This window comes from Arvicola amphibius, chromosome 6 (genome assembly GCF_903992535.2).
Source record: "Arvicola amphibius chromosome 6, mArvAmp1.2, whole genome shotgun sequence".
In the NCBI taxonomy this organism is placed as follows: Eukaryota; Metazoa; Chordata; class Mammalia; order Rodentia; family Cricetidae; genus Arvicola; species Arvicola amphibius.
Genome location: NC_052052.2, coordinates 6,400,019 through 6,422,325, shown reverse-complemented (window position 1 = coordinate 6,422,325; position 22,307 = coordinate 6,400,019). Strand labels below are relative to the sequence as shown.

The 22,307-nt window shown below is 52.3% G+C and overlaps 1 protein-coding gene across 1 annotated transcript in view; it reads right to left on the bottom strand.

The window, feature by feature from the left end:
- Positions 1–4,571: 4,571 nt before the first annotated feature.
- Positions 4,572–22,307, bottom strand: part of Spsb1 (splA/ryanodine receptor domain and SOCS box containing 1) — a 63,053-nt gene continuing 45,317 nt past the window's right edge. Inside the window, exons 2-3 of the mRNA XM_038335317.1 lie at positions 15,424–16,264; positions 4,572–6,669 (exon numbers count right to left, since the gene is read on the bottom strand). Of these exons, the coding sequence (XP_038191245.1) occupies positions 6,542–6,669; positions 15,424–16,117 (822 nt within the window). The 5' untranslated portion in view covers positions 16,118–16,264 and the 3' untranslated portion in view covers positions 4,572–6,541. The remainder of the gene's footprint in view (positions 6,670–15,423; positions 16,265–22,307) is intronic.

Below are 22,307 nucleotides of genomic sequence, written 5' to 3'. Positions count from 1 at the left end.
ACACACACACTAAGTGGAAGTTCATGGGAAGTCTGGAACCATCTGGGGCTACAGGAGGTCGGGAGGCTACTCCCCTAGACCCTCCAAGGAGGGTACATTCTTGTCTACACCTTGATGCTAGACTTCTGGCCCCCAGAACTGTGGGAGAAAATGTGATATTTTTAGGCACCCAGTGCAGGGCACTTTGTCATATAGCCTGAGGAAATGAACGCAGCGTGGAAGCTGGGATCAGAGATACTGAACAAGGCCAAGAAGCCCTTATCGCCTGCCTGGTCCTTTGTTGCTCCTGGCTCCCAGACTAAAAACAAACAAACAAACAAATAATAAAAGTTAGACCTCATTTCTTCAAAGAGAAACTGAGGCTCCTGGGTCCTGGCAATGACCCTGAAAGATGCCATTCTAGGAATGGGCTGACTTTGGTAAACACAGCGTGAGCACAAGGGACTCTTGGTGGCTGGCAACCATGTAGCTACTCTCCCACGTCTAAGGCTTGCAAGTGTCTGAACACTCTGTAGATTCTGGCTCATGAATCCTGAAGGGAACCCGAGGAAATGTTGTCCCCTTCTGAGGACCCAGGAGAAAGGAGTAGTCATAAGGGAGGTCATGAGGGACAAAAGGGACAAAGCCCCTTCACAGGCTATTGGGAAGCAAAAGAAAGCAGACGCAAAAGGTCCCATGGTGTCACGAGTCCACTGAACAGAAAATCCACGGAGGCAGAAAGTAGGTGCCTGGTTGCCAGGTACTGCAGGCAAGGGGAAACAGGAGAGTGATTGTGTGTATGTGGCGGGGGTGGGGTGGGGTGGGGATAGTAGGTGTTTTAGATGGAGGTGGAGGCTAATGTCCAACATTGGGAGTATGCTAACCACCACTGATGTGTGTACCTTAAAATGGTGAATTTAATGTCACGTGACCTCAGCTTTATTGCAAAATAAAAGGATAGCTCCTGAGGGGACAATCCTGATAGAAAGGTCTTGCCTGAGCGGAGGCTCAGAGACCTGATAATGTCACCAGGCTCTTGGTGCAGCTTTCCAGGAAGGCATTTCCTGGCCTCTGCTCCAGTATTCCCCACGGATCACTTAACTGTATTCTGAAGACTAGACCTTTGAGCCTGGGTGGGGTGCTGGCATCGCCGCGTTAAGCTTCAGCTCTCCGGGACTTTGGCAGGAGCCAGGAACAAAGCAGACGGACCTGGCAGAATCTTCACACAGTAGCTTCTGCACCAGGGGTGTCACCAAGCCCCTTCAGGGCCGTCTGCAGGTTTCTGGAGGACCATGGGGGACTGGCAGAGGGGTCTGCTCGGATAAAGCTATGTGCAGAATTCTGGGTTCTCAGGGACTCTGGGGCAATCTTATCAGAATCACCAGATCCTCTACCTGGCGTGGCAAGTTTGCTAGGATTTTGGTTTGTTTTTTTTTTTTCCAAGTAAGTTCCCCCAGGTGACTCAGATGCAGGGGGCATCTGGAGATTTCAGCTGACATGCCCAGCTAGGACCTGTTATAATGGGCATATACGAGCCCATAAATATATAGAGACATAAGTCCACCATGAGATGGCATCAGGAGGAAAAAGGAACCTAGAGGCTTCCTTTCTTCCTAGAATATAGACCTAGAAAGGTAGCACCTGAGCCTGGGCTGGAAAACAGACCTAGGGCAGGTCAGCGCCAAGGTTACTTCAGCTAATGGCTAAATTCTAGCCGCTGCCCTTAGCCTGTTCTTATTTTATTTTTTAACGGAGAGCATCCCCTCTGCTCAGACCTTCAGGGGCAGTGGCAGATCTCCTATGGCCTAGCAAAGCCATAGCAAACAGCTGATCTTAGTCTAGGAGAGGGTCACACGAGCTCTGAGTGCACGGGGAAGATGGACAGGCTTTTCCACAGCCCTGGCTTCCCACAGCGGAGTCCTGAGAAGCCCTAGGAGTCATGCGCCGCTTCCTCCGGCTTGCTGGGCCAGGACAGCATTTGTTGATCCTCCAGCCTGATCCGAGCTCATGATTTCCTCTCTGGTTGCCATGGCCCCATGCAGAAAACACAGCAAACTCCTGGCCCTGCGCAGTGCATTTATTTCAAATATTCCTTGTGGCTGGAACCCGACCATGTTTGGGTGTCTGGACTGGAACATGAACGAATTGCGCTGTCCTCAGCCCCCTCCCCAGCTTCCCCAGCAGAGTTTACGGTTCAGCGGAGTCCACATTCCTCATCCCGCCTAGGAGCGGGAGGGAGGCTGCTGCCCAGGATGGAGACAGAGGCAGCTTCCCAATATGGCCAAGCCAGAGAGCCGGCTACCTGCTCGAAGGCAGGGGATTAATTACAACCAGATGGGCCAAGTCTGCACAGATGGTTTTATTAAAACCGTTCCCTTCAGCACAAAGGCCGGCTCCCCCAGAAATCTCCTGGCAGCACAAAGACCCTCATTTTGCCGATGCCTCCCCTACCTCATGCCTGACCCCTGCCACCCTTTCAAGGGAGGCCCAGGTTCCAACTGCAACCCAGACATGAACTCCTGCCTAAAAATAACTCTAGAGCCACCCTCTTCCCTCTGCCTGCATCCGGGGTGGGCGTGTAAGTCTTCCCCAGCATCCACCTGATTTGTGGATGACTACCTGAGAAGAAAGATTAATTAGGAGGTTAGATCAGGAATGCTTGGCTTCCCCAGAAGCCAAGTCTCACTATAGGAAGTCATAGCTTTCAGGGAACGAGAGTCTCTACAGCGCTTGCTGGCACATGGACTTCAGTTGAGGCCAGGCCCTGTTCTGGGAGCCCCATGGCCTCTGGTTACATTTGTGACTGCCATTTTACGGAGGCACATCTGAGGTTACAACATCAGTGTCAGGACCTCAGTGTGACTGGGATTCCATGTGCTAGTTCCTGGGCCAAGAGGTGGCCACACTGAAGTGAGTCCCTTTACCTAGCAGCTTTGCAAGAGAAAGCATGAACACAGTCCCAAAGAGCATTGGCACATCCCTTAAGCAAGGTGACCTGGGAAGCCTGGGGGAGTGCAGGTTCTGGGGCCTGGTGAGCCTAGTGGGTGGGGTTGCTGCACTATGCATCCTCCCTCCCTCCCTCCCTCTTTCCCTCTCCCTCTCTCTTCCTTCTCTCTCTCTCTCTCTCTTCCTCCTCCTCTTCCTCCTCTTTTTTTTTTTTGGTGGAGACAGGGTCCCAAGTAGCCCAGGTTAGCCTCAAATCACTATGTAGCCAAGGATGGCCTTGAACTCTTGCCTCTTGCTCTTCTAGCCTCTACCTCCCGAGTCCTGAGATTACAGGGATCTGTCACTGTGACAAGTGTGCTTTGCTTTTACATTTTTAATCGTCATATGCTTCTTTGCAGGCACCGCAGTGTGCATTAGGAGACTAGAGGACAATGTGAAGCAATCAGCTTTCTCCACCATAGGGATCCTAGGGACAAAACACTTAGCAGCAAGCATCTTTACCTGCTGGGCCATCACGGAGGCCCATGCTAGATTTTCTATGGTTCTGGGGAAGCCAATGCAGGGCTTCGTGCATGTCAGGCAAGCAAGCACTCTGCAACGGAGTTACAACCGCAGCACAGGAACTTGTATTTAACAACACAGGATCTAAGGAAAGGTCGGGAGACTCTCAGAAAGGGACATGCTGAGTGGCTTGTGCCCCTTGACCAGGCGTTTCCTACAGCATCCCTAGAGACCAACATGCCCTTCAGACAAAATCCCCTCGACGTGCTTCATGTCCTCTCAGCGGTTCTCTGGAAACCAGTTACAACGTATGAGCTCACTCAGTGAGCTTCTCGAGTGCTCACGGTATTGTTCATCGTTCCTCTGAATAAGTCAGAATTCCCTCCTTCCCACAGGGCCTCCATCTGCAGCAGTTGGCGAGAGGGGTTTGCTGGGCAAGGTTCTTTCAATGCTACTGTGTACTCGATGGGATGTGAGGGACATAAGCCTAAAGTCTTCTGCTAAGTGTGGAGATTGGACTCCACGGGAGCTGTGCCGGCTGCTGCTGGTCCTAACTAGCTCCATTCGACTAGAGTACTCCTCCTAGTTCTTGTGCATGTGTTGCCCGTGTGCACATATAAGCAGGCAGAGGCTGGAGGCTGACATCACGTGTTTTTCTCAGTCACACTCCACCTTAGTTTTTGAGACAGGGTCCTCATTGAACCTGGAGCTCATGGATTTGGCACGACTGGCTGGCCTCTAGGGGCTTCCCTCTGCTTCCCCAGTACTGGAATTACAGATGCATACCGCTGAGCCCAGCTTTTTATGCTGGTACTCCCCGACCCTAACTTAGGTCCTCATGCTGTGTTGACAGCACTTGACAAGCTGAGCCATCTCCCCAACTCCCACCCTAAGCTTTTAAACAAGGCAATGAGAGGGCCTCAGCAGCAGGGGGAATCACTTCCTATTAGGCTTGGTGAGTTGCCGGGGTTACAAGCTTTCTGCAAAAGTGAGGTGTATCCTAGGATGATCCCCGACTCTCTGGCAAGCATCCCACTCTTAGGCCAAGTCAAGGAGTGGCAAGCAACACAGTAGGTAGTATGGCTGGCCGCTGAGGGCTTAATCGTGCCCCTCTCCCCTCCCACAAGGCACAAAGGACTCAATGGTTTCATATTTTAACAAACTTTCCTTTATTAGGTTACTGTTATGAATCATCATAAAATAGAACAGAACGGGGGTTTCAAACTATACATGCCACGAGGCTTTATGTTGATGGGACAGCAGGGAGGGGTGGTGACCTGGGGTGATGGAGTATGGTGGATTCAGGAGAGCCTGACAATTCACCAGCATCCACCGGGTACGGCTGGATCAAGACGAGAAGCTGGGATCTGTACAGCTGAACATAACCCACTCCAAAATGGGAACAAGTGAAATTTTACAATCTGACAAGGCCCCAAAAGGAAACAAACAAACAAACAAACAAACAGACTCCAAAACTTCAAAATATGAAGGGAATAACTTACATTCTTTATCTAGTCTTGGCACCAATTTTGTGCTTTAAAAATTAGACTTCACTGGAAGACTGGGGAGAAAAGGTACCTACAGCAGCTGTTTGAAACGATGCTTACAAATATATATATATATGTAAATATATTAAACATTTTCAACATAAAGTCATTTATTGTACCTGTGCAGAAACGAGCAAAGCTCAGACTCGATTGGAGTTGGTTTCTTTTCTTTTTCTGTTTTTAAGAGGACAAGTTTCACACAGCCCTGGGCAGCCACCAACTCAGCATGCAGCTGGATTCCTGATCTTCCCGCTTCCACCTCCTGAGTTCTGGGATCACGGGTAGTTCACCATGCCTGATTTTCCTTAGTACGGGGGATGGAACCTGAGCTTCCTGCAGGCTAGGCAAGCACTCTACCAACTGGGCTACATTCCCAATTTAGGGAGCTGATTTCAATGTAAAAGAAAGGGCAAGAGATCAGAAGCAGATGCTGGAATGCTCCAAAATAGGGTGCTGCTGGGGACAGGCAGCCATCACCTGCTGCCGTCCTGCACCCCACTCCTGAGGTGTGTGTGGGGTCATGAGTGCTGCTCCATACGGCTCTTGAGCCTAGAGGCGCGGGGTTTCACAATGCTCCACTCCTAGGGGCTGGGAACCCCACTCGCCCTGCTTATCCTGACGGCTCTCCAGGCCTAGAGTTCAAGGATGCTCATAGGAAACACCAGAAAAATCAGGTGCAAAATTCAAATCTCATGGAAGACAAGAGACCCAGACACATGCAATGATGTATGAACGCACAAGGTAAGCAGCTACCTGGGGACGTGCGGACTTGCGCAGTCTTCTAATTCTCCTTGGGGCCTGATCCCCCGTGCTGGTGCAGAGCCCTTTGGAAACTGGGTCAAGGGATCTACACAATGACACCCTTGTGTCTGTGCATGCCAGTTCATATGCCAAAGGCATGTCCCAGGAAAAGGGACAGGTGTGGCATACACATTCCTGGGAAGTGGCAGGTGTGTGTGGGAGGGAGCAACAGAACACACAAAGGGAGGTGACCCAACAAGGTTTCCTTTCTAAATGGAATAAATAAATGGCCTTTGTTACTGCTTAAAGAATAAATATAGGGCATGGAGCACCGACAGCTGGCACTGAAGCCGGGCACTCATTGGCCCGAGGGAGGTCCAACCTGGGGTCCTGTCTCAGTGTCCATGGTATGTGACATCCTGAGCTTCATCTGAGTGCCTTGTCCTGGCCATTCCTGCTTTGGGAATCTGCCCTGGAGCCCTGGCATCTCCCACCAATCTCTCCTCCCAGGACCCCCAGGGGGCTGCAGGGTAGGAGCAGCCCACTCCGTGAGAGCAGTCAGGAGCCTGACAGAGGCTTCCATAGAAGTTTATTCTCTGCATCTGTTCAGGGGAGGGCCTGGATGCTGCTGCTTCAGCCAGTGTTGGGAAGGGAGGAGAGAAGTCCGCTGGCATTGGTCCACCTAGCAGAGGCAGCTGGTAGGATGAGAGGACACATCTGCCCATGGCTTGGGGTGGACATCCATCCCAGGCACGGGGGTTGGTGGACTCCAAAGGCCCGGTGAGTTGGCACCAGGTGGCTGTCGTGTGGTGGTCCTAGGATGTGGGTCACTGGTAGAGGAGGTAGGCCTTGAGCGAGGCAGGTAGCGGCAGAGCGGGGATGGCACCCAGGCGCTCCTTTCCTAGAGCTAGGCGCACCGAACGCCGGCACAGGTCCATGAGTGGCAGGGGCTCAGCTGGGAAAACCAGGAAAGAGAAGGACAACCTTAGCAAAGTTCAGGAAGGTTCTAGAACAGATGAGACAACGCTTACAACATGTCCAGGGTTAGCACTGAACTGAGTGGATTTTAACAAGCAGATCACTAACATATGATTTTAGATTCTGACTTGTGGTGGTGGCTGCGGAGAAAGTTGCATGAGGCCAGGTAGGTTCAGAAGCCCTCTGCGGACAGGGATTCATCTGCTCTCCCAACAGTGACCAACTGCAGCGGAGTAACCAGAGAACCGCTGCTGCTCACATTCCCTTTATAGAAAAGGGAACTGAAAGCATCTAGAGAACTTGCCTATGCTTGCCCTGCTGGAAGAGATGGGGCTGGGACCTGAAGAAGCTGTTCCTGGTCACATGCGGGGCTACCTGTGCCCTGTCTGGACAAAAGGTACCTTCCGTGTGAACGGCTCTGGGGCAAATGAGAGTCCGTTCTCCTCAGCATTCCCCCACTCCAGTGCCAGGGCCCCAGATAGGATCTGGAAGGGAGGTCGACCTAGCTTCTGCCTTCAAGAGCCTCTCAGGTACTGTCCTTGCTTTCAGTTTATAGCAGAGGACAATACGGAATAGAAAAGGTAGAGGTTCGGACCAATTCTGGGCACCCTGTGTTCTGTATTGGTATCCATGTATCTCTGTATTGCCCAGGACATACAGAGAACTGGCCTGGGGCTAACTCAGTGGATAAAGACTTGTCACCGAGTCTGATGACCTAAGATCAATCTTTGGAGGATGAACATGGTGGAAAAAGATTCAACACCCACATGTTGTCCTCTGATCTTCACATGTGTGCAAAGTATACATATATGTGAAATAAAAAAACAAACGAGTAGACAAAATTATTAAAAAAGAAATGCTATCCCAAGTCATGTGTACCCAGTGGCAGAGCCAAGGTGGTGTTCAGAGTCACACTGACCAATAGGCCAGGGCTGAGGAACCCCAGGTCTCTGAGCTTCCTTCAGCCTGACAGGGAAACTGGAAACGCCAGCTTAGCTGCAGGTAGAACACCAAGGTACTCGAGGTCACCTCCCTAGCACAGTCAGGATGCTTTCCAGTCAGAGGAACTCGGGGCAGAGCTGTTTCAGGGGTCCAGATTAAACAGTAGCCGCCCCTAGCAGTCTCCAAGGTCCCTCTGTCCTGCCCATTGAGAGCCAAGGTCCTGTGTCCTGCAGAGAAGGCTTTGGCACCCCAGAGAGTTCTTCAGCCTTTCTCCCAGCCTTCTGAACATCCCGAGGGTGGGCAAACCCTGCCAACCAGGATCCCAAAGCAGTCTCTTCTCACTCTGCTAGGGACAAGGCACAAACACACACATGGGACTGCTCAGTTCTCCCTAGATCCCGGGGCTAGAGAGAGCACAAACAAATGGATTGTGGTTTGATCCATGCCCACCCCTTGATGGCAAGTCTGTTGTGTGCCAAAAAAAAAAAAAAAAAAAAAGGGTCCAGAATGAGACCTTCCCCTCCACATCTCACACCACTGAAAAAGTGGGTTCTTTTTATCAATGTGTGTACTTACTCTTTTGTGTGTGCTCATGTGTGTGCAGATGAACATGGTGGGGGCACACATGTGTGTGAATGTGACAGCCAAAGGACAACCTTGGCCAGAATTCCTCAGGACAATCATCCACCATACTGCTGCCTGTTTTGAGACAGAGTCACTGGCCTGAAATTCACCAAGTGGATAGGCTGGCTAGCTAGCCTCAGACATCTGCCTGGTTCTCTGCCTCCCTAGTGCTGGGATTGCATGTGCACACATCATACCTAGTTGTCTTACGTGTGTTCCGGGGCGGTCAAACTCAGATCCGCATTCTTGCAAGGCAAACATTTTACAGAGCCATTTCTGCAATGCTAAGTGCATTCTTCTGAATTTCAACATTCAGCAATGTGCCTTAAAACATTAAAAATAACCCTTTTTGGGCTGGAGACATAGCCCAGTGGTAGGGCATGTGCTTAGCATGTACAAGGCCCTGGACTGAGACCTCATCACCAAATGAATAAATAACATTAAACATTATTGAAGGTTGGGTTCTCTGTCTGAGAGAACATGGAACCTGCTAACAGGTGCAAGATTCTTGGGGAGTCAGAGAACGGTCTGATGCTGATTGCAGTGAAGCCACTGGGTGCTTTGGACAGATGAATCAGAATGGTACCTAAGCTGCACCGTACACCAGCTGTACTGAAAAAGAACAAGCTGGGCTGGGGAGATGGCTCAGTCTAGAAGGTGATCGCCATCAAAGAATGAGGACCTGAGTTCAGTTCCCAGAGCACATGAGACAAGCTAGGCATGGCGGCACACACTCGTAACCCAGGGCTGGGGAGGCAGACAAGGGAGGATCCCTGGGGCTCACTGACTAGCCAGTTTAGCCAACTGGGGAGTCCCAGATCAAGAGAGCAAGGTGGAAAGTACTCAAGGAACGACACCTGAAGCTGCCCTCTGGCTTCCACATACATGTGCATAAGCACCCACTCACACCCACACCCACCCACAGAATAAACCTGAGCCGACGGGATGGCTTAGTGTGTACAACTGCTTGCTGCAAACCTGACGACCAGAGTATGATCTGGTGGCATGGGTGTGCCAGCACTCACACTCACTCACACACACACACACACACACACACACACACACACACACCGCTCACTCGCTCGCACATATGTACATGCCCGCACATATGCATGCACATATGCACGGAAAATGGCAGCCACAGCTTCTCAGGAGAGAAACTCAAGTAGCAAAGGTTTTTAACGGGAAGCTTTGAAATAGAACCTGTCCTAGACAACGCAGCGCCATCCCCAGGAGTCTGGAGGCAGGAAGATGAAGTAAAGGAGCTCCATGTATCCATGGCCAACTAGGCCCTGAAACCAGAAGGCTTCACTGCAGCCTTGGACCAGGACCTGGCAGTTACAAGGTAGCCTCCTGCATGGCAGTGTGGGGACCTCTGTGCTTCCTCCTCTTTGCCTGGGAACACTACCATCCGGTGTCACTAGGCAAAGGGCCTGGGGCTGCCCAGCGTAGTCTTCCTGAAGGATGTGGCTCAGTCCCACTTGGGAGGTAGCAGGGCTTCCCTACAGGCTGGAGGGCTGCTGCAGGAGCATCAGGAGTCACTGAATACGGAGCAAGAGCCTCACCAGCCCAGCGGATACTCCCACCATGCAGCCCTTGGCACTGTGGTTTCAGGCCACCTCGCAGATACCCCCCCACCCCCATGAAGAAAATTCCCAAACAAGAGGACTAGGACTCTACAAGACCCTGCTCCAGCTCCTGTGTTTCAGGACTGACACTGAAGCTACCACCACTGTCACCATGAGAGGTGGAGCACATGTTACGGACCTGGGTAGAGATGGGGAAACAGACATTAGGAGCGCCCAAGGACTCTGAAGGGGGACAGAAGCCATCTCATTGACCCACACAGAAAGCAGGCACACAGCGGGTGGGGGTGGGGAGCTCCTGTAATACGGTCGTGGGCCAGGGGGCCGTCCAGGACCAGCTACAGGAAGGGTAGCTAATGGCTGTGGTGATGCATCAAGAGCTGCAAATACAATCAGAGTGAAACAGGTGCCCTAAACAAGAACAGGCAGGTCACATTTCCCTCCCCTGTAGGAGAAACAGTACACAGCTTGCTCTGGGCAATCAGACACTGTACCAATCTCAGCTGGTCACTACCAGGACCCAAGGAAGTCTTTCCCACCTCAGTACTTCTGGCCAAGCTTGCTCCCTGCTCTATCCACAGCCCAAGTGTCCACTGCTGTCCCACTGATCTGGTGGGTACGTCTTGCTGGCTGGGGCCTCTGGCCACTTATCTCAGGAGGTCACTGACAGTTATCGTTTATAGTAGATAAGGTGAATGTGTAGCAGTGACACCAGAAGTAAAACAGATAGATTTCCAGGAGCAGAAGGTCGAGGACCTGGACGAGCCCATGTGCCAACTTCTGCATTTCTAAGAGGAACAGCTTCCTAGTGGCCTAGTCAGATCTGCACTGTCCCAGAGCCCAAACCTGTGACTCTCGGGGTACTCTGAAAAAAACAAACCAGACCCAAATGAAGGTTAGCTGGGGAGACGGCTCAAGCAGGAGAAGCACTTGTGTAAATGTGTGCACCAGAATTTGGATCCCCAGGACCCAGTAAATGCCAACTGGACATGGCAATCTGCCTGTAATTCCAGTTTTGGAAGATAGAGACGAGTTCCCCAAGCAAGCTAGAAAGATTAGTCACATCAGTGAGCTCTGAGTTTGACTGAGAAACCTGCCTCAATGATTAAGGTGGAATAGTTATTGAGGATGCTTCCTGATATCAATCTTGGACTTCCATAGGCACATGCACCCCCACACTTACCCCTGCAATGCACCCCCCACATGCACCCATGCAGTGCACCCCCACAATGCACCCTAATACATGTATCCCTGCAATGCATCTCCACACATGCACCCCCACAATATACCACTGCACATGCACCACCACCCATGCACCTAGGCGGTGCACCCTGCACATGCACCACCACCCATGCAGTGCACCCTGCAAGTGCACCCTGCAGTGCATGCCCGCACGTGCACCCCTGCACACCCATGCACTCCACACACTAAAGCAGTCATATGCACATGCACAAATGGGATTTTTAAAGAAAAAGGCAAGTGTTGTATGTCCAGTCCATGACTTAAAGGATCAAGGAAAGTCACATTCAGAGGGACCTCCAGGTCATGCTGCCCACCCCCACGGTACCGATGGCTGACCTAGGGCTCACTCCTATAGGCAGCTGGCAGTGACAATACCCATGGGAATATTCTAGAATGTCCTGAGTAGAAGTAGCAATTGTGTTTATTCTTTGTATTAAGCAGTTCTCACAAGAGGAGCCAGAGGACAACTAACATCTCTCCAAGTGATGAGGTGCTCTTGGTCCCTGTCCTCCAAACCCTGAGTACCTGTTGTCCTCATGAGGCCAGTGTTTCTGAGAGAGGCACTAGAACATCTCCTGAATAGGGTGACTCCCTGAAGGAAGTCCTGGCAGGGCAGGGTAACATGTCTCCCCAGAGCAAGGAGAAGTCTCCACCGTGGTGGGGACAGCCAGAGCAGCAGCAGGAGAGGGCGGGTACACTGAGAACTGGGCAAGAGCAGAGAGAGGCCAGAAGGGAGTAACAGCTACGAACTGAGCAACAGCAGTCAGGCCTGCTGGCGGCAGGGAACTGATTCTCCCCCAGAGCCTCTGAGAGGTCCGAGGACCCCGCTGACAGCTTCATCTCGGACAGCTGGCCCCCTGGACTGTGACAGAATATATCTCTGCTGTTTTAGATGCCTGGCTCAGGGTAATTTGTTCCGGCAGTTCCAGGAAATGAGTATAGCGTCCTTCCTCCATCAGGCACCAGGCCTTAACCCTGCTCCACCCACGTGACTCCTGGCGAGGTCCCTAACAACCTTTTTGTTGCCAAGGCAGCTGCCAGCGCTCCTCACCTGCCATTTCTTTTTCTTTCTTGAAACCCTTTCTTCCCCTGGCACACAATAGCATCTCCTGGGACCCTCTGCATACATGGCCTGCTTCTCCTGGGCCACCTGCTTCTAACGGAGTCCAGTGTCAGCCCTCAGGCCCGGCTCTCCCATCCCTCTGAGTGCTCTCATCCAGGGTCATGGTGTAGTTATCGTTTTAGTGTGCTGGGGATGGAACCCAGGACCTTGTGCATGCTAGGCAAGCTCATTACCTTAAGCAACACCCCCAAGACCATCTATATATGGATGAACGCCCGGTGTCTCCAACTCCAGGCTTATAGGTCCACCTGTCCATGGTCCTCCCTCTAGCTTTGTCCCATCTAGGATATGTCCCATCTTTCCGATTGTGGACATATCCTTCGATCTGCTCAGGTCAAATACCTGGAGTCATATCCTTAGCAAGTGTTCTCATTTCCTACACACAATTTCCTGAGGTGCGCACTCTAGAATACGGTGGCCTCTGTCATTACTACAACTCTTGCCTCGCCTCAAGCCCAGTCATCTCTTACCATACAACTGTCATGGCAGCCACTCCTGCCTACCATCAGCCAAGGGATCCTGGTAAGGCATGAGTCACCCCTCCACAATGCCCTGAGGTGCCAGTGTAAGCAGGTGATGGCTCTAACACAGGCCACCTCTCCCTACTCTCCCCTGGCATTAGCAGGGCTAATGATAACATGCCACCCTCAGATGTCCTGCTCAGCACCCTAGGAAATGGCCACATCCATGTTCCTATCTGCATCTTCCAGGGTCAAACATACACAACCAGGACTATGGAAAAGGAGAGGCCAAGCATCTTGGCACTCAGTGAAGCTGGAGAGAACCCAGAGTGTGTATCACTGATCAGGAAGTAACTTGATGTGACATTCTGAGTCTATCTGGATCTTAGCTGCCATGATGGATGCTCCGGTTCTCACACTCCCACCCTGCCAGTAGGGCTGGAGCTCTGGACTGAAGAAAAAGGAGAAAGCAGGCATTCACCTTCCTCTGCTTCCCGACTATGGATGTAATGTGACTAGTTGTCTCATGCCTTCTCCATGGTGGACTGGACCCCTCGAACTGTGAGCCAAGGCTGTTTGTCCCAGCGACAGGGAAAGGAGCTAGCTTGGCATACAGCCGCACACCTGATGCAGAGCTAGCGGAGTTCCATCTGTTCACTGGACATGTGTCTGGGCCTCCAGGATGCCACTGCTGAAAATGTCATGTGCGCTATGCGTGGCTTGCAGAGGGCAAACACACCCCAGGCCCCTCCATGCAAATTCTCAGGGCTCATGAAAACCCTGGCAGGCCTGTTTGTTCCCAAATGACAAGGTTGGGGAACTCTCATGGAGCCCAGATGTGGCATCTGGGAGACAACAGTAGTCGGGCAATCCTCCCATCTATCATCTGTCAGTCTGCAGTGAGGGAGCATAAACTTCCCTGCGGCATTACTGACCACTCCTCCACAGGGAGGCGGCGGGCAGGCCCAGAGCCAGGCTTCCCTGAGAATCTAAGCCCAGACACCTGCGCCTAGCAGTCCCAGTCTCCGCCCACCCCTGCAAATTTGGCTGAGGACTTATGCCACCTATTTCTGTAATTGAGGGAGACTGACTCCCAGAACTGGCTCTGCCAGTTCCCGGTCCAGGCCTGAGATGACTTCTTCAGGGAGGTTCCCTTCTAGGTGCCAGGAGTGCCATGCCCCTCGTGCTGCGCTACATAGGGAAAGGTGGAACAGGCGGGGACACTGCACTGCAGACACCTCGACCCAGTGATTGGCTCCCTGTCATCGTCCAGGCAAAGCCCGGGGAGTACACGGAAAGGAAGAGGATGAAGCTCCTGAGAAGATCCAGGAGGTAGCACACGTGTGTCTGGCTGTTCCCAACATTCCAGTGTCTCCCAAAGGTAGACTTAGGGGATTCTGCAGGGTCAGAAGTGACAGGCCAGTCGAGGACTGTCTCCTGACATCAGTGAGAGTCACACCTATCACTCATCATAGGCTGGGGCTAGGATTTGGAGGGGCAGGCCAAATCTGCCTTAAAACCAGCCACGGGTGGTTGGTGCTTTCTGGGTCACCCTCTTCTGAAGATGAAACACACAACCACAGGAGACATCCCTGTATGAAATGAGCTCCCAGAGAGGGGGCCTGGCCTGATGTGGGTGGCCCTGGAGCACCAGGACTCCAGTTAACACAGCTCCGGGTCCCATCCATGCCGGGCCATCACGGATCTGCACCTGCCGCCATCAGCACAGCTATTTCATGCTGCTGCATGCAAGCTATTTCAGCAGAGAGAAAGGCCACACCCCTTTCCAAAAGGACAGACAGAAGTCATTGCTGACTCAGCGCAGTCCCTACTCTGAGACTAAGCAAGTCTTTCTCAGGACTTCCGTGCAAAGGAGTGTCGAGCTCCGGGAGAGAAACTCAGAATCTGGGTCATGATTAAAAAAGGTCCTTGGCTTTCACTTATTTAAGAAGTCAGAGCTTCCCCAAGGCTACAAAGCTCACCTTGGTGACACTGGCTACTGTGCTAGAATATGGATGGACAACTACACTTCAAGGCTGGAAGCATGTTACTCAGAGAATAGTAAAAACCATTCATCTATTTATCTGCTCATTACACCATCACCTATTCATCCATTCATCTGACCGCTCCATCATCCACCCACCCACCCATCCATCCATTCGTCCATCTGTCCATCCAGCCATCCTCTGCTTGTTCATGAAGCACTGCCAGGTACTTCAGCAGGCTCTGGACATCATTTCTCATTTGGCCAGACATAGGTCAAGAATGGTGTGGTGTTTGACTGTATTTGGCGCCCATAATCTTATAGAAAGAGGCACTATTAGGAGGTGTAGCTTTGATGGAGTGGGTATGGCCTTGTTGGAGGAAGGGTGTCACTGTGGGGGTGGGCTTTGAGTTTTCCAATGCTCAGGACACCACCCAGACTTCTTGTTGTCTGCAAAATGTAGGACTCTCGGCTATTCACTCCAGCACTATGTCTGCCTGCACACTGCCATGCTCCCTACCATGATGATAATGGACTGACCCTCTGAAACTATAAGTGAGCCACCCCAATTAAATGTTTCCTTCCCAAGAGTTGCTGTGGTCCTGGTGTCTCTTCACAGCAATAGAAACTAAGACACACGGCCCGTGTGGATTTACAAACACTGGGCTATTGACTTGAAGACTTTCTAAGTCCAACAACTCCATAAACTAGCCAGGACCACAGGGATGTGTGGGAGGACGCTGCTTTAGACAAGACAGGGAACACTTACGATCAAGTCCGTTCAAGTAGCGCATGCGGATCTCACAGTGGCCCCAGACGGCGCTCACTACAGGATACAGTTTTTTACCCTTAAGTCCCCGAAAAGCCACTCCCATGTACTGTCCATCCACAATGAAACTCAAGGTCCCATCATCCATGTCCAGGGCCACAAGAAAGGAGTCAGGGACAATGAACGTCTCATCCGGCCCCAGAAAGGCTGGGTACGTTTTACTTGGCTGGTTCTTGCCATCATGGTAGAGACGGTTTCGCCCCAAGTCCCAGCCCCAGGACTCGTGGTTATTTCCTATGAGGGTAGTGTACCCAACAGAGTGCAGAGGGGCATCCGCTGTGGCCACCCCCACCACAGCATGCGTGCCGCGTTGCCTCATGGCCCATGTGATCTGCCACACATGCAGTCCACGTGTGTACCCAATTTTGCCCCTGATAGCGTCTGTGCTCTGGGCCACCGGATGCCGGTGAAAGATCAGCTTGTCATCTTCCTTCACGAAGACGTTGAGAGAGCGGTCATTATTGTTCCAGGAGTGGAGCAGCTGGACATCATAGGACACGGGGGGCATGTCAAGCAGCAGGTCCAGCCGGGTGGGCTTGCAGTAATCCAGCCCCTGGAGCTCCTGCTTCAGAGGTCGGTATGTGGGGTCCCGCATGTCCACAGTCTTGATCCCTCCCGTGACCTTCTGACCCATGTTGACCTTTGGTTTCACCTTTCCACTGACTCCCAAGGCAAACTCATCAATCTTGGGGCCTTGACTCCAGATTTCTAATCAGGGCCAGACAGGGCCTAAGGAAGGTTGCTAGGTGATCTCCGAAGGTTGTGAAGCATTCAGTGTTGCCTAATGGATGGAAAGAAAAACAGGAGAGTGGATGAGTGGGGTGCAGGAGAAGGGGGAAGATTAAAGAGGAACGCAGAGTTGCACACACCAATTCGTCTCAGCAGTTTGGAACCCTGGTGCAGAATGAAATGCCCCCATCCCTGCGGCTATATTGTCACAAAGGAAAAGGGGCCATCTGCCCCATGGCCTGTGTGGAGAGGAAGAGGTGGGCTTGGGGACTGGGACCTGCACTCAATGTGCTGGGTCAGTCTGAGACACTATTGGGGCTTCTAGGTGGTGGCTCACAGCCAGAAGGCCAAGGTGGTGGCACAGACCCTGGGGTAATAAGCCTCCACTCAGTGACACCTTGGTCAGAACGAGGGGATGCACTGCTTTGCTTCCCTGCATAGAACCCGCAGCGCGGCACAGGCAGATGAGGACACCGAGTGCACCCTCTCCTCTTCTCCAGCAGAGTCACCTCTCATAGTCGGGAACCAAGTGGCCCTAGGGAGGAAAACCCTAGGCAGACAGCAGGTCGGCTGAGGAACTGCGTGCACATGCACACCCACACCCGGCCAGGTGCTGAGGCCCAGAGGTCCCTACCCTACCCAGACTAGAGCCATCAACAAGGCTTTCCTCAAGGCCCCTGGCTGGGCCCTGGACTCGGATGGACACGGAAGGGCAAGCCTCATCCACTCACCCACACGTGGTTCTGGGCTAACTTGCGGATGGTCAACTGCTTTCTTAGAAGTCAGCCTTCAACTAGAGGACAACGCTTCACGCTTGGGTCTCCCTGCTACAGCACGGCAGCAGGGATGCCGTGGCAGGGGCCTAACTGCTCACTGCCCCTTTCCTCTCTGACTTCACCATCTCCAGGGTCTGTTAACGAGGATGGGGAAGTGGGACCGAGGGGAGCCCTCACGACATCTGTCTACTCGATCTCTAGTGGTGACCGGGAGGAGGAGGCTAAGAGCAGAGCTGACAGCACCTCCTCCACCTGTCCCTGCCCAGCCTGGTGACAGGGAAGATGGCAAAGCATTTGCATTCCTGGGTCCTCCTCATGAGCAGGTGCTCTCTGCCACCCAAACCTGGAGGGTTGGAAAGATGGCTCAGCGGCTAAAGGGCCTGCCTCGCAAGTGTGAGGACCAGCGTTCAGATCCTCAGAGCCTACATAGGAGCTGGGTGGTTGTGGCAGCCCCCGCCCCGTGACCCTGATGCACCTGGAAGTGGAGACAGGCTCCCTCCAGAGCAAGCTGGCTGGATCACTAGCTAAAGCAGTGAATTCAGAGAAACATCAACATACAAGATGGAGAGGTGAGAAAGAACCCACTGCCATCCTCCAGTCTCGAAACACATGTACACACACACACACACACACACACACACACACACACACACACACACACACTGCACATACATTTAAAACCCCATAAAACCCTCCTTGACCTCCAGAAGGGACTTCTGGCTCCCCACTTTGAAGAGGCGCCTATGATCAACAGGATAATGAGGAGGGCGGCCTCCTGGCTCTATAATCTAACAGAATGAGCATCAGAGAAGATGGGTGAGGGCCTCTGCGACTCGGCTGTTGGGAAACAGGGTCATGCTGAGACACCTGTCCCAAGGGGTTCTAGGACACCCGAATAAAGCAGATGAAAGGAGTGGGAAGGAGTCTAGTGTGAGAAGGCTGCGGGGTGCCAGGCTGAGCATCTGGGGACCAGAGAGCGCTGGTCCTCGTCAGTGAGCACAGGTCCAGGAGGTGGGACAGGTCTGCTACAGGACCAGCATAAGCCGCTGTCCTCTTGACTGGGAAAGACCACCATGAGAATGTCGCCTTCAGGGTGGAAAGGTCTCCGGAGGCTCAGTCCCAGGGGACGACGGATCTAGGTGGACGCATGTGCTCAGTGCCCTTATCCTGTGGCCATCATTCCTTCCTTCTTAGTGCCAAAGAAAGCACATGGCACAGCCCCACCCTAGCTCCCAATCCCAAGGACACAGACATCTCTACAGGGACAAGGCAGGATGGCTGTGCCCAAATCTATTTAGACCCGAAATGTCCCTTTGCAGCTGAGGACCACACTGGTTCCACAAAGCCCCGTGGATTCTGTGACCCTACTTCGCAGAATGTCTAGGTACAGTGATCATTTCTCTCATCTTTCTTTGTGATACCGGGGGTTAAACCTAAAGCTTTGTAGCTGGGAAGTGGTGGTTCACGCCTCTGCTCCCAGCACTAGGGAGGCAGAGGCAGGTGGATTGCTGTGAGTTCGAGGCCAGCCTGGTCTACAGTGTGAGTTCTAGGACGGCCAGGGCTGCTACATAGACAATCCCTGTTTTGAAAAAAAAAAAAAAACCTAAACAAATACAAGGACAACAAAGCCCATGCTTTGTACACGCTAGGCAAGACCTCTGCCACTGCGTGGCATCATCAGACCTTCTAAAGACTTTAAATGACCCAGGGTCTCACATTGCTGGCTCCATCATTCATCTGTGGGTTTTGCTTCAAACTCCTTGAGTTACAGCCCTGACATTCCTCAGTGACAGCTTTCCTTACCTAAATTGCTTCTGGTCCGAGTGTTTTATCATGGCAGTAGAGATCAAGTGAAAATAACTAGAAACGGCAAATTTTCTGTGTAAAGGCTCCATGCTAACTGTCTTGGGCTTTGTGGGCCAGACTACAGCTGTTCAACTTCATCAGAGCACAAAAGCACCCATGAAAGGCAGACAAACTGATGTCCATGGCTGCATCCCAATAAAACTTTACGTATAAAAACAGGCCAGCCCATAGCCTGCCAGTCCCCGAGCGAGATTATGGTTCCTACTCTGTCTCTACTGAATGAAGTTTTGCGAAGGCCGCAGCAAGCAAGGATGCAGCAAGGATGAGAAAGGATGTCCTGGCAGCCTTAGAATGAACAATCAAAACAGTGACCCGAGGGTGGAGCATCCACTATCTGTCCAGGTCAGTCTCACATGCTCCTCTACTGAGATGTTACCAATGGTCTGTGTAGGGCCCACTGAGTCCACTACCACCCATGCTGTGCTGAGCTGTGGGAAGGGTGAGAGCCCCAGGCATGGAACGGCTGTGAAGGTGTGTGTCCATGGGAGGGAAGGTGTGGGAAGGAGGAACTGGAGAGGGTAACACCAGGGAAAGTATCCACAGTATTGTGAAATGATCCTGCGGAAGGGCAGGCTAGAGGACACGGTCCAAGCCCTCTGCTGTATGTGCGCCACCATCCCGTCATCTGAGTCACCTTCTGAGTGGTCAGTTGCCATGGCAATCCTCGAGTCACTCCTGACTCATCTTTCCTGTGTGTCCAGGTTGTTGGCTGAAGATGACACTGTCCTATTGTGCATAGCTAGCCACCTCCTAGCCTACACAAGGGTGCCAAAGCCATCCAGCTTCCCTTCTTTCGTCCACTTTAAAACTGCCCATGCAGGGAGCTGGGAAGATGGTTCAAAGGTTAAAAGTACACACTGTTCTTACAGAGGACCCAAGTTCCACTCCCAGCACCCACACCAGGCGGTTCACAACTGACTGTGGCGCCAGCCTGGTACCTCTGGCCTCTGTGGGGACCTGCACTCACGTGCTCATTCCCCACCCCACACACGTACACATACCTTTAAAAAAACACCCCATGCAGACATACCCTTCCATTCTCACCTTTCCCTGGGCTGTGGCCTGAAGGACATGTCCCCGGGCCCGTCTCCAAGGCTCCCAAACTCACTCAGGACGACTGTGCCTTGAATATACCAGCTAAGATTCACCCTTGGTTTTTGCCAATTTCCCATTTGTTCATTTGTAACATGAATGTCATCTGTGTGTCACATGCTTTTCTGAAACTCAATGGAGACAATGTCCTAGAGAGGGCCTGGCACAACTGGCATATTCCTTTTGATGTTCTAGAATGTGCTCATTCACTGAACAAAGATCACTGTGAGTCGCTCTTCCTGGTTACCACACCTGGCCCAACAGATGGACCCTGCCTCAGGCCATGATCTGGGCACTGGAATGCCATCCTACAGAGGACCAAGATGAAGGCTCTACTGAGCCAGAGTTCAGTGGGCTCGATTTGTGAATGGCCAGATAGTAAACATTCTAGGCTTTTCAGACAGTGTGTAAATAAAAGGGTGTGTCTATGTCCCAATAAAACTCTAAGAAAACAAATTTGCTGGATTTACCCCAGGGCCACAGTTTTCTGACTGACCCCACTTACGAAGCTGTGAAAAACCTGCTGACCTGCTCCCCAAAGCACCTGGACACGGAGCTCGGGATGGGGTAGGTGTGTGGCATCCGTGGGTGCTGAGTGACAGGAACATGGGTGGGTCTGCAGAGCTGTGGCTGACAATGGATGAGACAGGCTTCACTGAGCCAGTAGGGAGTTCAGCAGTGGGTACTACAGGTAGGAAGTGGGGAGCCGGTCCAGGTGCCCGCTCTAGGTCACCCCCATTCCCTACTGTTCTAGGAACAAAGCAGAAGCTCAAGGGGTCCAAGTGTGCCACATGAGTGCCAGGGCCTAAGGTTACCAAGAGAGATGGCAGACCTCTACGAGGTGGGAGGACTCAGCCCTCGTCCCTACCCAGGAGACGCCAGACAGTGAAGGGCGGGAAGGGGGCGGGTATGTGTTTCCTGTAGGCTGACAGGGCTGGATCACCATCCCCACGCTCTGCCACTCACGGCAGCCATGAATACCTCCACAGACAGGCATGCATGCCGTACACACGTGGGCGCCGCTGAGTGTAGTGATGGCAGTGGTCGGCCAGGCCAGGAGCCAGGACAGAAGCCTGGAAGTTCGACTCCTACTTGAGTCCCTTAGCAATTCGCCTGCTCAGAAAGGAAACTCTGGCATTCACCACCATGCCCTCCTCACAGCACCTGCTGGCCATCCTCATGGCCAGCCCACTCCCAAACAAAGTCCTAGCTGGCACCCCTCTCCCCCTACCAAACTCTGGCCACCACAAATAATGAACACATCCTACTGTGCTTAGTCCTCAGGACTGTACCAGCCAGTTGTCAGACAATTACAGTGCTGGTGATTCCCAAGGACCAGGGACACTCCTCACAGAGAGCGGGGGAGGAGACATGCCATGTCGTTACCCCATCACAGCTCCCATAAAGCAGGGCAGCCATCCCAGCCAAGAGAGTGTGCACACAGGTGTACGTATGTGCACATCTGTGAGTGTGTGTGTTTGTGTTGTGTGTGTGTGTAAGAGCTCTAACTACAGATCTGTCACTTTACTGGGCAGCAGGGAACATGGCCAGTCATTCTCCTGGCAATGTTTCTCTCCAGGTAAAATCAGATTAAAGATCAACCAAGGACAGCAGGGAAGCCATCACCAGAGGGCGAGCAGGCTGCGTACAAGAGAAAGAATAGTCTTCGTACAACACACTGAGAGCGTCCTGAGTCACAGAAGAGAGCTTCTTCCTCTGGAGTCTGAGTTCTTGTTCCAGAGTCAAGACCAGTGACAGGGACTGTGTGCCACAAAAGCTACCTGGATGATCACTCAGGAAATGCCATGTGAGCAGCCTCGCGGGTCACAGCAGGCGAGGCATGCTCCCGCCATTGCCTGTATATTTTGCTCTCTTGTTAGGGATGTGTGGTTGAACTTAAGCACACTGAAAAGGGGGCTATAGACTTGGGGTAGACCCCAAGGCTATGGGTGGGATATCCCAGAATCTCACAATTCTGACCCTTCTGTTCCTCATATCCCAGCTCAAGCCATGCTCCACCCGGCACAGTACTGGTCACAGCCTGGGAATGGTGGAGACCTATTCCCAGTGTCAAAGCCAAGCACACGCTGAGACCTTCCTCTCTGACTGGAGGGTGGGGTGGGTAAGAGAAACACAGAAGGAAACCAACATGAGAAGCAGGGTCAGGACCATGGCGAACAACAGCAAAGACTCTAGACACTGGCCCTGTGAGCTGATATGCGACACTGAGGCCGGTTTACACACACACACACACACACACAGAGGCCTGTTGTTTACACACACCCCCAGACTGACTCTATATTTCTTTACGCTAGCGTGAACCAGAGCAGAAGCGTAGGAGCTAAGGAAGGGGTGTCTGCA